This window comes from Astatotilapia calliptera, chromosome 7 (assembly GCF_964374335.1).
Source record: "Astatotilapia calliptera chromosome 7, fAstCal68.1, whole genome shotgun sequence".
Lineage (NCBI taxonomy): Eukaryota > Metazoa > Chordata > Actinopteri > Cichliformes > Cichlidae > Astatotilapia > Astatotilapia calliptera.
The window spans coordinates 67,072,880-67,088,184 of record NC_137428.1 but is presented as its reverse complement, the minus strand read 5'-3'; the positions used below and the strand labels follow the sequence as shown (position 1 = coordinate 67,088,184).

General features: G+C 43.0%; 1 protein-coding gene across 2 annotated transcripts in view; it reads right to left on the bottom strand.

Moving 5' to 3' along the window:
* The window catches only part of cecr2 (CECR2 histone acetyl-lysine reader), a 30,963-nt gene that overhangs the window by 9,549 nt on the left and 6,109 nt on the right, over positions 1–15,305 (bottom strand). For both annotated transcript variants that reach the window (XM_080303952.1, XM_026176669.2), the window contains exons 2-7: positions 5,869–5,963; positions 3,700–3,883; positions 3,025–3,152; positions 2,750–2,833; positions 2,293–2,360; positions 2,028–2,188 (exon numbers count right to left, since the gene is read on the bottom strand). In XM_080303952.1, the coding sequence (XP_080160078.1) occupies positions 2,028–2,188; positions 2,293–2,360; positions 2,750–2,833; positions 3,025–3,068 (357 nt within the window). In that variant the 5' untranslated portion in view covers positions 3,069–3,152; positions 3,700–3,883; positions 5,869–5,963. The remainder of the gene's footprint in view (positions 1–2,027; positions 2,189–2,292; positions 2,361–2,749; positions 2,834–3,024; positions 3,153–3,699; positions 3,884–5,868; positions 5,964–15,305) is intronic.

Genomic DNA, 15,305 nt, shown 5'->3' with positions numbered 1-15,305 from the left:
GCCCACGTGGTCACTATGAATCAATGGGACAATTAGCTGTGGAACTATCACATGGGCGCAATCAGAAAGCACACCGACTCTGTATCAGGGAGCTGGCAGGCTACAGACGTCTTACACCCAATCACACTGAACAATTGGGTTCTCACATTTGCCTCCGCCTGGTAATGTGTAGAAAAGTTCAGGGCGGCAGTCCACATGTGTGCTTGAGAGCCCCCGCGCCGCCTCTGTCTCGCCTCAATGGGAAACACTGACATCTCCCCAGGCTTCACAATTCTTCCCCGTATTACCGCAAGTCCATCATCTGACACGCACACACATGATCGAGTGCCTCTGGTGTCACCACTTAGAGAGGTCGACAGAATCCTGCAGCACAGCAAAGCTGTCACTCAAGAGTCTCCATTCTGCCCCAAGGTGAGCTCCTGCCAGCTGTCAGTGCCCCGTGAAATGGCTGATGACAGCAGACTGAGACATGTGGAAGATTTGGGAGAATATACACACTGACACTCTCATGTGAACACAGAGATATTTATAGCCACACATCAGGCACTAACACATACTTTGAGAGAGAGCAAGACAAACAATCCTACAAAATGGCCATGCAAAACAGATCACAGTGCAGGCTGCAAACTACATGTACGTACTACATGCAGCCTTGTAGAAGCTGTATATCACACAGACACTTTCCCCTTTGCTGTTATTTCAAAGTGCAAACAAGTATTTACAAAACTTTCATTTCATAGCACAGACTACCAAACAGAAAAAGTATACATGCACCATTTCTGAAAAGCTTTCATTTCTGGTTGTCTAATATAAATTTGGTCTATGCAGCAAATCAAGCACAGAATCTATACACCATCACAGCAGCAGTGTAATTAATATAATTACCAAGCACAGCATCCTAATGTGATCTCCTGCTGTGTGATCTATATTATAAATAAGAAGCTCACTATGGGAATGTGCATTCCTTTAATTGAATCTGTTATTTGAGCAAATTTAAATTAATCCGTTTTCACCCCATACTGTGATCGCGTTTGGCAGAGAGCCATCTCTTCAAGTCCAGAGTGCGGCGGCGCGGAGGAAACGCCAACAAGCCAAAAACCCCTCATCCAGCTCTACTTATATTATGTAGAGAAGCTATAGACAGACTTTGAATGCCATAGAAATGTGCGCACAAGTAGAACAGCAGAGGGTGTGACTGATGAACGACTCAACCAAATTCACTCATTCATAACCATTTGCAATTACTGAGTGACCTCTCGGCTGACATTAACCTGCCTTCAGGATTCTTGACTTCAATGCTGATGACGGCAGAAAAAGGATCGTTCCTATAGCAACAGCCACGGCTGGTTATACATCACTGGAGTAGACAGCATCCACTGATCTTTATGCAATCAGGTGGGATCAAAACAGGAACCTAGGTTTTCTCGACTAGCTGTAGCCGTCAGTGACTCAAATTAATTCCTTTGCAAAGTAAAGAAAGCAGTGCTGGCTTAGACATGCTGGAGCAGAGTGTGCATATCATCTTCCATTAAAGCACTCAACACCAATTATACCTTAACAGACATATGACCAATCCCAAAAAGCTGACTAGGGACCAGCTTTCCTTGACTCCACCTATTGTGTAGCACAGTCGAGAGGTCCTACAAACAACTATTGTAAGACAACCAGAAGATAAAAGCAGCTGAACTGAGATGAAGGAATATCAGTAATCTTAAAACCCGAGATTAGATTAAGGAAACAGGAAGAAAGAAAAGACAGCAGTCAAGTGTACATCAATAAAATTCAATTTGCATATTCAAATGTCATCACTGTCACATTTGGGATGTCTCATTTAGCCGTTTATGAGCTGGTATTTCATCAAAATCGCCCTGGCGCTTGTGACTTGTCACACAAACGAGGACAAATTAAAGTCTGTGTATAATCGCTTTCATATTAACGAATCTACAGCCTATCAAAAACAGAGGACGCATAGAAGGCGTTGTATGCTGGTGTAATGGAGACTGATGGTGGTGTCTCTGGTGTCTGACCTTGTGCTCAATCATGTTGCTGATCTCAGGCAGGAAGTTTTGGCTAATGACACGGTAGAGGTGGCGATCCTGTGGGGAGGTTTTGTCCTTGATGCTTTCTGCCAGACTGAGCCACTGCTCCTCTGTATCACACACCAGCGACCAAGCGCCTCGCTTACGGCCTGCACAGGAAAGAAAGGAAAAACAACATCGGCCCACTGATTCTAGGGAAAAATGCAAACAAAGGGAAAAAAATGTCAGGATATAAAGCACAAAGTTTCTTTACCTGTGGTTGGGGGAAGATCTTCCAATTCATGTTCCATCTTCATCTCTGGCACATCACTTTCCACCTCACTGTAAGAAATATAAAGCCATGAAGTCCCTACAAAAAAATGGCATGCTTAAAAGTAACTCTGGTATAAGAGCTGATCCTCCACAACTACTTTTTGGAATTAATTAAAATTCCTCGCTACACACATGGTGAGAATATGGTTAGAGAGCGTGTGCTCAAGAAATACTCCATTAATCATTTATTACATTTTGGGTCCAGCAGTAGGATAAAGGTCAAGTCAACAACTGACTGAGAGCAAAGGACATGAAGACCCAGATCATCAAAACCTGGGCGAGTATCGTTTTCACACGGGAAACAGACGAGCTCATCTGCACAGCACATGCCCAAATCTAAACGTCTGTGTCTCCGCCCTGTTAGTACTGACCGCAAAGTTTTTCTTGTTTTTGTTTACCTTGGTGAATCTTCCAGCTTTCTCTTCTTTGGTGGTCTTCCACGTTTCTTTTTCTCTGGTAATGTTAGTTCTGTTGTTTCATCACTGGGGAAAAAAAAAAAAAAAAAAAAGCAGGTTAAAAGGTTAAAAGTACAGCTTAGGTAGGAATAAAAGACAAGTAAATTAACCCTTAAGAGGACTCTAAACAAGTGGTAAAATTTTATTTCAACTGAACACTTCAACATTCAGCTAAGTGCAGATGATTCATTCTTGGTTGACAGAAAAAGAAGCATTACCTGTGTTTTCCTACTTTCTTTGTCACTGGCTCTTCTTTGTACATGCGAGTGCCGTAAAAGTACCAGTAGAGGGCTCCATTTCCATCCTGCCCCAGGGGTTCCACCCTCAGGCTGTCTGCATCCAGGCCCTGGAGGTGGCGGGGGTGGGGATATAACATTTCTTAAATAATATGCAGTGTGTCATCAGAGGGTGATGTCATTTTAGCTCTTTGATCGTACAGAGGCGTGAATCATGTGCTGACAATAAGTACTTTCGATATCTTGTTAAGAGTGTTCATGAATTATAGCAGTTTACAGTTTAAAAATTAGAAACCGATTGACAGTACAGGGGTAAAGCCTCAGATTATGATAACTCCACCTTAGTTCATGGCAGTAAATATACTTTTAAAGAACAGCAAAACTAAGATCTTGCACTCTTAGGCCAAAGTTAAACGAGGCAGCTGCTCAGTGACAAATATATCTGACTATGCTTTAAAGCTGAACAGCTGGGTGAACGAAATCATTCATCATGTTGTCAAAAAAGCAAACTTTAACAGTACACATGTACACAACTCGGCAGCATTAATGGAGCATGGAACCTTTTATGTACAATTACTGACTCAATACTGAGTGAATGTTTAACTCTTTAATAAATTGTGAATACATTATTATGATCACATGTATTCTTTTAGTCACCTTAAGCAGGTCAAAGACATCAGCAGCATCCAGACGGTAATCACACAGCCGGTGCAGCAGTTCCACCTGAGTGCGAGGGGGTAAGCTCTCAAAGGGCCCCTCTCGAAGTGGGTTGGGTTTCCCCTCTTCCAGCTCCCAGCGGTAGCTGATGATGTCGTCCAGGTAACTGCTAAATGCCTGGGGGCTAAACAGTAGAGCGGCCTTACTCATCTCTGCCGTATTGATTTTTAGATGTCACTCTACTGGGTTAGCTACACCTCGAGTAAATTTGTCCTTTTACGCATCTTAATCATGAAAGATTATTAAATCAGAATTAAGCACTAGCTGCATGTCAAAAATAACAATCCAACACAGGGCTTCACTTTTGTACTGAGATTTCTATGGATGGCTAGATTCAACCAATTCAGTTGCAAATCTTGGCACTGTAAACCCAACGCAGCATGCTTCAGTACAAACTAGCATCGCTTTCTAGGAAACAGGCAAGGTTCACACTATCATACAGGCTGGAAAAAGAGAGGAGGTGGGGCTGGTTTAAAAAAGAAGAAGAAAAGGACTAGTTTCTTTGAAGGGGAGTTGTGTTGTATCTATGAGTGAAAACTGGTAAATAAATGTTGGTTCCGGTTCAGGTCTAGCCGATTAATCTGTACCGTTCAGTTCCAGCTCACATGAACAGAACAAGAGCTTGGGGCAAGGGTGAGCATCTATGGAACAGCACAGAGAAAGAGGGAGAGAAAAAAAATGGCTTATCTTGAAAGAGCAGCGTGCACTTTTCACACAGCTGCAGGCTCGCCCCTCCTCACTACTACCCCATCTCTCTCCTCCTTTCTGTCCTTCGTTTTCTCCGACATCCTCCCTCCCTTCTTTCCCCCGCTCCGGCAGAGCGTTTAACGCGTGCGGATGAAAAGGGCAGCTCTGTGAAAGGCCAGGGCTGAGCAGCCACCCCCAGGATGCCAGAGCCTGTCCAGTCCAATAAAGCAGGCTGTCCTCTTGTTACCGGCTGCCTGGCTGGAAAAACTGGATCACTCCTGCTCTGTGCTTATCACTGTACTGTACCACTATGCTACTCTATAACGATGGGTTAGATTAACAGGCGTATCGAAGGGGAAGCCCCATGGGAGGTAGAAAACATTTGCGGATTTGAATAACAGCCTCTGCTTCGCGTTCACTTTCTCCCACCACTTTATAGAAAAGTTTCTGTGGCTACGCCGTTTTCGGATCACCGCGGTAGTAAACATGATGTCACCATACCACCTATCACTACTTTCAGCGCTCCTTATGGTGACTAAGTTCTGACTCCTCAGTGAGTTATTGCGCTCGTGACTCAGACTTCCTATGAAGCTTCCTGGGTATTATGACTAATTTGAAGAAGATGGAAAGACAAGTTTTATCTTGACACATTTAAGTAAAAATGGTAATTCTTTTCCATTGTGCCTCTGCTTCATTAAAAAAAACAAAAAACTCTAAATTTGAATTCCAACTTCCACCACTACTTAGACCTACAGTCAGCTACGAAGTAAATTTCCCACGCCACTTGGGGCAGTTTTAAGCAGCAGGAAAATGTGAATGTTCCTGCTTATATTCACCTATTTATTATCTTTCAGAACAAATGTAACTAAAAATATTAAACATACTATAAGAAAGCCAAACATCAGCCATCTACACGCTGCCTCATTTAACACGTTCAATTATGTAAAAGTAGCTAAAGTTGGACATGGTCCTACACTCAAGACTCCATGATTAGGAGAGTAAAACTGGGCTTAAAATTAAATGTTAATGTTCTTACCCTCATTGTTTAGAAAACTGTAATAAGTTTTGCTTTATTTCTAAAATGTGAAAAGATTTAAGGGGACCTCCTTACTGTACTGGACAGCGATCTCAGCTCTGAAATGTGCACACCTCTATCTGCAACAAGTCAACTTGTTGCATTTTTATTATGTCCAAATAAACTTTGGTTCAACCCCGGGGTTCTATCATGAATCAAAACTTTTTCGGTCGTCCCCTTCAGACACGTGTTTCTTGCCAAAAGTGACCTACGTCACGATGCCAGCCGTGTTACGCATCCCACGTCTGAAAACGGCTTATGTGTTACAGGTGGTGTTACACAAGCAGACCTGATGTGACCTGGCAGCGTTTGCTATATGCCAGGTTCTTTTTCTATTCTTTACTTACGTGATGTCAGTGCGCTGGTAGCATCCCTGCAACAGACAGGCAACAAGATCCCCAAGGAAATCCAAGTCCTGTTCTGACAGGGCTTTCTCCAGCTCCTGGACACAGAGGACACAGTCAATCAACATGTGAAGAAACTACAAGCACTTAGCAAGCAATAACTGTGCAAACATGCCGATTTGGTATGTGATCAAAATGGAGAAACTGCTGGGATGAGTGTAAGGTAAGCTGGCAGATTTCGGTGGGAGGTGTAACAGCTAGAGCTCGCATCCTGTCTCATTAAGGCGTCTTGGTTTGCTGGTGCTTGTTGGGCTGTAGCTGAGGTTCAAGTTCAGGCATGACCCCTCTCCTGCCTGGCATTGTGTTATAGTCATTTAGGTTTTATGAAGCGGCAATAACCGGCAGAGCAAAATCTCAAAGATCTGAAAGCACCAAGAAAGGACAGCAGGCAGCAGAGACCGAGAGCTACAACACAGACATGCCCCTTCTCCTCTGCTGATCAACCAAGACACTGGACACCACACAGCTTCCCAGCATGCACAGCTCTCCTTGATCACACCCAAGGACTCTGAAGTTGAGCCAGAGGGAAGAGAAGGAAATGCAAATGAACAGTGTTCCATCAACCTAGTGTCCGTTTCATTTAAAAGCACCCTCCCGCAGGATACAGAGCAAACTCTTCAAAGCTCATACAGACGGCTCGCAGCTAACCACTCCCACCCCTAATAACCATTGCTTTCACACCAACAACTTCTGTTGTTGGTGTCACTCTTGCCCCTCTTTCACAAGTACTTCTGCACCTGTAGTACTTGTGAAAGTCCTATAAATGCTGATCGGTTCTCTCAGCTTTAACCAGGGAAAAGAAATGACGCATCAATTACTTAAGGTCCTTAAAGGTCAGTGTACACACCTCTTTGCTGTGGAAATGACAGAAGCCGGTACACAACAAGTTGGCTCAATGAAAAAACAAAAAGAGCCAAAAACAACAAGGTTGTGAAAGAAGTTGAAAAACTGGATAAGATCAACGTTTCTGCTCGAGGTTAGGAATGTAAAGAGCATGAAGGAAAAACGAAAGAAAAAATGCAAACCAGGAGGGCGAGTTTCATAAGAGCGGATAAGAATCACGTCTCGTGATTGAGAAGAACAGCTCATTATGTTTACAAGCGCACTGAGGCTATTTTAAAAGCAGTGACCACAGTCAGACTGTAATGGATTTTAGGTGTACGGCTTAAACTGTAGGCTTTACGAGTGTGTGACTGCCAGGAGCAAATCAAAGTCTATTTTAAGTTCTGAAGTAGCCAGACATGTAAGATTTACCGACCACAACTTTTGCCTTGTTGTGGTTAAAAACGAGGCACAATTTCTTGTCAAGGCCAGTGCATACCAATAATTGGGTGATCATTACCAACCGTTTTAAATACTACAGAATTGCATTTGTATTTCTACAGCATTTTTGACAAGTTTAATAAATCTCCTGGTTGTGCAGCACATGCTACAAGACCAGGAGTAACAGTGATAGACAAACTCACAGTAATGTAAGCAAGACTGCATTTAAGGACATTATTTTGCCACTTTGCTTCGAGTTATGAAAATCAGGTTGGAATACCTTCCTAAACGGCAGTACTGTGTACTGTATATCAAGTATAGATCAGGTAGACCGAGGTTTAACAATAGAGACTCCTTAAAGTTCTTAACATGTGCTCAGGCTAGCTCACTCGTCATGGGGTGGTCACATATGCAGAAGAGCTCTTTCGCAGCGCGAGCTAACTCTGGATACAAAGACACACGTGGGCGTTTGTCTGTAAGCGCATGTGCATAGGACGCAGTGAGATCCTGTGTCATGCTCTTCCACTTCCAGGTCCCCTGTCAGGCAGCCTCTGGGCCAAAGTGAGCACATCCATCAGAGACAAACTGCACTTTGATCACACTTTGAAAAAAGCCGGGGCCAAGGCTGGGGAAAGAGTTCAGAGTTGAGTACAGAACAGCAAGTGGAGGGCTCGCTGCAGCCCACTGGATGAACAACTCTTCCCTAACTTTGAAGTGCCACACAGTCTGTCAGATGGCAAAGGGAGGGGAAATTACTGGGGTCTATTTGCTCTTTCTTCTCTCACCCATCCATTGACCAATCCCTCTGTGGCCTGTTGCTAACAAACAGTTAGCACGATAAAGGACTGCAAGGGACACCGCTGCAGCTGGAAGCGTCCTGTGGGAACCTTTTGCCTCGATAAGCACATGCACACACGCAACGCAGCACCCAAACTCACTGCACTGACACTATAGATAACAGGAAAAAAACCACACCAATGACAATTCATTCAAACGTGTACTTTGACTGCCTAACATTAATGATCAATGGGGCCGAACGATAAAAAAGCTGAATAATTGATAAGATATAATTTGGCTATAATTTGCATAAATCAAGGTGAGCTGTCAGATTTATTGGCAAGATACTGCTGTGAAAAACCGGCTATTCATTTCAGATACTGGGACAAAGATTGGAGGGTGAGTCAAGGTTTAGTCAAAAGGTGTGTGTCATCACTTCACTCCCTCTGTAGGCCTGGCTTGCAATCAGCAATTCGCCCTGAAGGTATTTGCCACTTCTTTCACCAGACGCCCCTGCTGTTTCTCTCTCTGCTCCTCTCACTGGCTTAACCTCTTATTCCTCTCTTTCACACCATTTTCCTCCCCCTGCCCTGCTGCCCAGTGTCTACAGGGCCTCTGAGGCATTCTATTATTCCCCTGACAACACCCTTGCTCCACTCTCCACCCCGCATTTTCCTTTCTCCATCTTCCTTATCTGTCCTCTCCCTCCGCACATTATCCACACCCAAACCAGTTGTTGGCTTCACTGGAGCTGAGGGCAGAATAGCAAAGTAGAACTCATTTGGCAGGTATTCTCCGTACTACATCATCAGTGAGATGGACCGGCCACATCCACTGAAACAACTTAAACTGTTTGGGTCACTGCTTTGTCTATTCAGAGCAGCAGACAAGTGCGAAAAGTAACACCCATGGTGACAATGTGGCTAACCACTTGTTCTTTTCAAAAGGCCCAATCACACCTAACGAGTCTTCATTAACATTTGCAGAATAAAATGCCTACATTCTCAGTTCTGTTATTCAGCCCAGTTGACACTATTACTTCTGAATCTCATTTTTATAAACATGTACAAATTATTGTGTCTAAAAAGGTTCCAGTTACTACTCACAGCATGCCTGCCATGACTAAAGTCAGAACACCAGCAAAGCTTACAGATACAAACAAATGATTGTTTATTCTTCTTCTGTAAAAAAGAAATTCAATTTTGCTATTGAAACTTCTAAATGTATTATTCCATCATTTACACCAAGCTAAATTACTGCATTTTAATGAGACTGACTATAAAAATAGATTAATGATTGTATGTTTTGGCTCCAAGTATCTAACTATTTACAAATGTCCAGTCATCTGTGATAAGCACTTTCAGAGTCTTTGTCCACCTCATGCAGATAACGGTAAAAAAGGCATCTTTTTTTATGCTTACGGCCAAGTAAGAAGTGGCAATATAGACATCTCAGGGGAAAGATTATTAAAGCTATACCTATTTAACTGCCAAAACACCCCAGAATTTACAGTCACTTCATTGATAAAACCTACTATTACTTGCAATGTCTTTAACTATAATTTATACAGGCAACTCCTTATTCAAGAAGAAACCATGACAATAATGTGCTGTGTCTGACTATATCCGACTGTATCTGCCTGAGTCAACAAGTTTCAGTCATTTCTTAATTTCCTCCTCCTTCAAACTTTGTCTAAACATAGACCACAGGCCTGGTTTGGTAACCACGCATCTGTATCAGGGCTGGATTTTGACAAAGAACTTTATACAAATGCCTCCTAGAGACGGTGAAAATAAACACTAAATTTGCAAAACACAAAAGATAAGGAGACATATGGACAAACCAGGACAACGCTTGATTTAAGCTCGATTAAGACTTCTGCAGGAAATAACTTATGTAGTAACTGAAAAACTCCTATGCTTGCACCTCAATCTTCCACTCAAGTCGTGGTGGTATGAGTCGCCCCAACATCTCGGGAGGTGCACATCGTGCTACGTAGAAGGTTGTAGCATAGGATTAAAATGGGATTCTGGTTGTGGTGCAAGTTACAACGTAGCTTTGACGCAGAAGCATAATTTTCATGTTAGAAGTTAAATCTTACCCCATCTCTCCAGCTAGTATTGATCCAAAACACATGTGTGTGTTAACAGTTTACTGAGATGTAGACTGATAACTCTCCCAGCTGTATTTAGTACTAAAGGAGGCAGACACGTTCTATCCAGTCACAGCTGTCTCATAAGAGCGGGTCCATCATGGACTGACTGTGTATTCAATAAACCTGCATTATGTGCGGGCACATCTGCTGTTATAAGGGTTACAATGATACCACTGGGACAAAACACAGTCTGACTCTTTGATATGAGAATCAAAGTGGTAAATGTTATGAGACATGAATCAACTGAAAGGAGGAGAAGACCTGACTTTCTGAAAGAAACACTATCAAGGCTAAAAGCAGCCAACAGATTTCATTGCAAAGCAGAAACGCTGCATATCCACATAGAAGTGAAATGTGCTTTTGTCAGTGGATGCTAACGGACCCATCATGTGCCCCAATCCATATCTGCACAGAGAGAAAACCTGAGATAAAATGTGTGCATGTGTGTCTCTGGCCAGTACCACCTGTAGAGTGAAAAAGAAGGGGTTTAGATAAGTGGCATTTTGTATCAGCGGCTCCAAGGTTAAAGCAGATCCTCAAAGCCTTTAATATCTGGAGGTTGGCCTCTCCGGCTACCCTCACAGCAGACACTTTCCATGCCACTGCCGTTAACAGCTCCTCCGGGGTCTATATCACCAACAGTTGGAGGACGTGTGCATGGCTAGCTGGAGGGGGAAGGGATGTCTGTTTGTTGTGTAAAGGCTCCTCGCTTCCTCTCCTATACTTCTTTCTTCATTTCTTCCTCCACCACCCCCCTCCCACTTTCAGCTTACACATGGCTCCTCCAGGAGCCATCATCTGACAACACCCTCCACCCCCGCACGTAACCACCTCCTGCCACATGACAAACATGAACACATAGCCGTAACACCACAGGAAAACGCCCTCACATCCTCAGGATGTACGGTTCATCTGATCAGAGGAAAGCATCAACAACTTTTTGTTGGTGCCAAATGCATTTGACTGATTCATCAAAACAAGAACTTCTAAAAATATATATGTATATAATAAATTTAAAATAGTGAAAAAGTAATGCACTTTACACTCAAGATTCACACAACGCATTCCTACAAGAATTAGATCTCTTCATGGACATGTGACAAGGAAAACAAACAAAATGAACAAAAAACCCACCAAAAAAAAAAAACAAAAAAAAAAAAAAAAAAAAAACCAATAATAATAGTTCCATGCAAATTAAACCACTCTTAGAATAGAGACAAAAACAAACATGATACACTCGCAGCTTCTGGGTCAGTTTAAACATTCTGCTAAGTTTTATTTTAGTATCAGTGTCATGGCCAGGTGGGACAGGTGGCTTGGCTACAGAGTAGGAGACCGCGGGAAGGGAGGAGAGGGATGGGCATTGCACAGATCTTTCCTCAGTTGAGCTCTCTCAGACAGACGGAAACCTTTTACACGAACTACCTCTCCGAGTATGTGGGAGAGGATCATTAAGCACAGGAGAAGGGGAGGCCACCCAGTACAGCGAGCGTTTTGTGTGTTCACTGCCAGCTTTAAGGACACATAGCATCAACTTTCTCATATAAAACTGAGCTTCCTGCTTCAGCTGACATCCCAGTAGAATCATACACACACACGCACAGAGAAAACAGATGGTTCAAACACACACACAAAAAATAAAAATCTCACATGTGTAGGGAGCCTAAAAAGATTATGTGAAATATGCGCTGCTAATTCACATAAATGTCAATTATGTGAATTAAAGATCAACTTTGGATCAATTCATTTTACTTAAGGAGATGTACATCTTTCAAACTATAATCTGGGCATGTTTTAAGGTGGGATGGCTGCTGAGTGTAGCACTGCCTTTAAATGGAACATTTCACAGGATAAGATGCGACACAGCACAGGGTCTTATAGCTCTTACAGTTATGCCAAGGTCCCGACTTTCACAAACAGCGACGCAAAAGCTCCTAGGGCCGTGTTCAAACCGACATTAGCCCCTGTGTGAAGGAACCCACCCCCCTAATTCATTTGAATGCTCTGTCGAGGCATCAGAATTGCTGGGGGAGAACAGCGGGCCTTCCAGTAAACACGTTGAACCAGGCCACACTTTTGCTGTTACAAAATGAAACAACATAACTCGCTGGACCGGTTATTCAAGTAAAATCTAACCCTACCCTGATAAACACCCCTCTTCTTTGTGCCAGCACAGCTCTAAAATACTTCCACTCCAACTATTGGAGCAATATTATGTAGATACGTAGGATGTGTTCTGGATTTGTTTTGCAGCTTGATACACTAGTGATCCTGCGACATCTGTCCAGGTACCAGGGATCCTTTAACTCTCATACCAATACTAGTTTCATGTTTCCTAGCCACCTCTTAAACAATTGTCAACATTACTGCATTGCTAAAATCTGTTGACACAAACATTCTCAAAACTGCCTGCATGGTTTTTCTACTACGGTAGCTGACTCCAGGATGTCATTGTGCCATTTTCTCACACAAACACACTCTCACACCTGATGAAAGCCACGCTGTCTGTAAAAACTGCCTCTAGGTCGTCTCCTTATCTGCTGACTTGAGTAACACCATCTCACTAGATGAGAACTTCTTATCATGTTGTTTCTTCGACACTTCTGATGTCTGCTTCACAACCGGCTGCAAAGACGCTGAGTGAAAATGCAAACTGAAGGGATGCTGTCCTGACTAGAGACAGAGGGAGGGAACCATGGGGTGCTGCAACAATGGAACTGTGAGGAAAAAACAGTATATGTGCCCTTCTACCTCCCCCTCTGTGCACATAGTCCCCATGTGAAACCATCTGATGCATGTACTGCTGCTCTCACTTGTCAATCACAACTGGGGGAGGGGCAGCAGACTATTACAAAGCCCCCCCACCCACCCACACACACACTGCATGGAAGAGAGGGCCTTAAAAAGACATGCAAAAAGGTTCTTGATGTCACAGCAGCAGTTGCGGAGTGTGAAAACTCTTTAAGGGGTTACGATCTAGAAAGGAAGTTATTAGAGGCTGGCGTCTGCAAGGCAATAAGCAAGGTTGAGCTGGGATGTTTCCGTGGGTGGGACAGTAGCAAAGAAAGGCAATGGGATGCCAGGGATGACTGATCAGTATAGCTGTGGGAAGAGAATGGATCATTGTTAATGTGTGCAGGGATCCAATCTCCTGCCAGGAAATGACCAAAGAGGTAAAGCAGCCCAAGGTTGAAGGTAAACGTCAGGGATTCCCATCCCATTTGCTAGTAATGTCCTGCCATCTTCACAACAGCCATACTTGGCCCTCACATCACAACCTCTAACAGAGGCCAGGCCGGTATTATCCTAAATGGCTGCTATCTGCAGTTATAATGCAGGATAAGTGGGGAGCAGGAGAGAGTCTCACTCTGAAGTTGGGCCATGATGGAGCAACACTTAAGCCTTGATCCTACTCCCCCTGTTAATCCATTTGCTTTCTAGACAACAGAAACAAGGGCATGCTCACAGACAGCCTGCTCTCACTTATTTACCAGATCTAATGGGACGAAATCTTTTATAGTCATACAGGAGGCTATTACAAAAAACAGAAGCCCCCCTCCCTCAGAAAGGCTACAGCAGCAGCGACAAGCACCCAGAGAAGAGCCCTCTGGGGGGGAAGGGAGAGAAAGAACCACCATCTGGGGTTTAGTCATGGTGATGCCAGGGGTTCGTGCACAGTAACAGGCAAGGCAGACTGGGCCTCCAAAAACGAATAACACAGAGGAACGGTTGTTACGTATGAGGTAAGAGGACAAGTGGCAGTTAATTATATTAAAATGTGTATAATTCATGATTTACATAAAAATCAAGCCAAAGAGGGTTTTTTCAGTTCTTTAAATTAGGACTGAAGTTGGGTGTCAGTGTATTAGGACATATAAGATGTCACCAACTCCATGAAATGTTGACAGCGAGACCGTTTCGAAACAGGATTGGGGCAATGGGCAGCAGGAGAAACTGTAAACATTTTGCATTTCAACACTGAATATGTTGATCCAATCTTTTCAGGGGGACGTTGACTGTATTGCACTGAGCTAACCAAGAATACTTTTTCCATTGTTGTCCAAAACGTGAGCAGCGTGTCATGGTGGCAACTGTCTAAGCCAAGCCCTTGAGGATGTTTGGTTTTTTTTGTTTGTTTTATGGTTGCTGAGAATGGACAAATATTTAACTTCGTACAAAGCGCTGCACTTGTCGCGGTTACTTTTTAGCCAGGTGCCCACAACATTATAAAAACTGTGCAAAATATAATCTAAACATAATTACACACAAGAAACAAACTCAGCAGAGATACGTGTCATTTCCCTGCATGTATTCTAATGTTGTTTGATAATGACATCAGCAGGTGCTCATAACATCATATATTTAAAGGGAAATTTATCAGAGATCAAAATGTCAGATATTGCCATTATAAAACGCACTTCCCTCCTAGAAGGTGGCAGTGTTCAAAAGCACTTTTATTAGTATGACCTCCCTGATGCTGTCAACTAGGAGAAGAAAAAAAAAAAAAACTTTAAGGAGCTACGTAGCTCCTTAAAGGAGCTACATAGCACTTCCAGAACTCTCAATAGAAATCAACAGTGACTTGTGTAATGCCAGTGGCAGCTGTAGTTCTGGCCCTGCCCTGAAAGAACCAATCATTAGCTGAATCAGGAAGCATATAAGTTAACGGTGTTGCTCCACCGATGAAAGCTTACAGTTAGTTAGAACTTTTTGGCTAACCGTATCCGTTATGCAATTTAGCATACTATTTGAAATGACAAATCAGCACTCTTGATTTAGCAAGAAATGGAGCTGCAATGCTGTGACACTTTTGAGTATTTGTGGTAGATGTATAACATGAAGTCTTTATACTCCGGGTTTGAAACTGCAGGTACTCTCGTATATTGCTGGCACACAAACTGCATTTGAGGTGTTACAAAGATGGCTATGAAGTGGGAATAATTTTGGTTTCAGTCACTATTAGAGAGTGGTTCCACTCTCTGCCATGTGTATTTTGCCCTGTTTCAGAATCTTGCTGATATTATTGAGTCCTTAAATTGATGATATATGATTATTATTTCTTATATTGATACAATGATTGGCATAGGAGGAATCAATGACACTGAAGGGACCAATCACAGTAGCTGCAGGCTGCACTGATGCGATGCATTGTTACATTTCAAGGGAGGTGCACGTCAGGGTACAA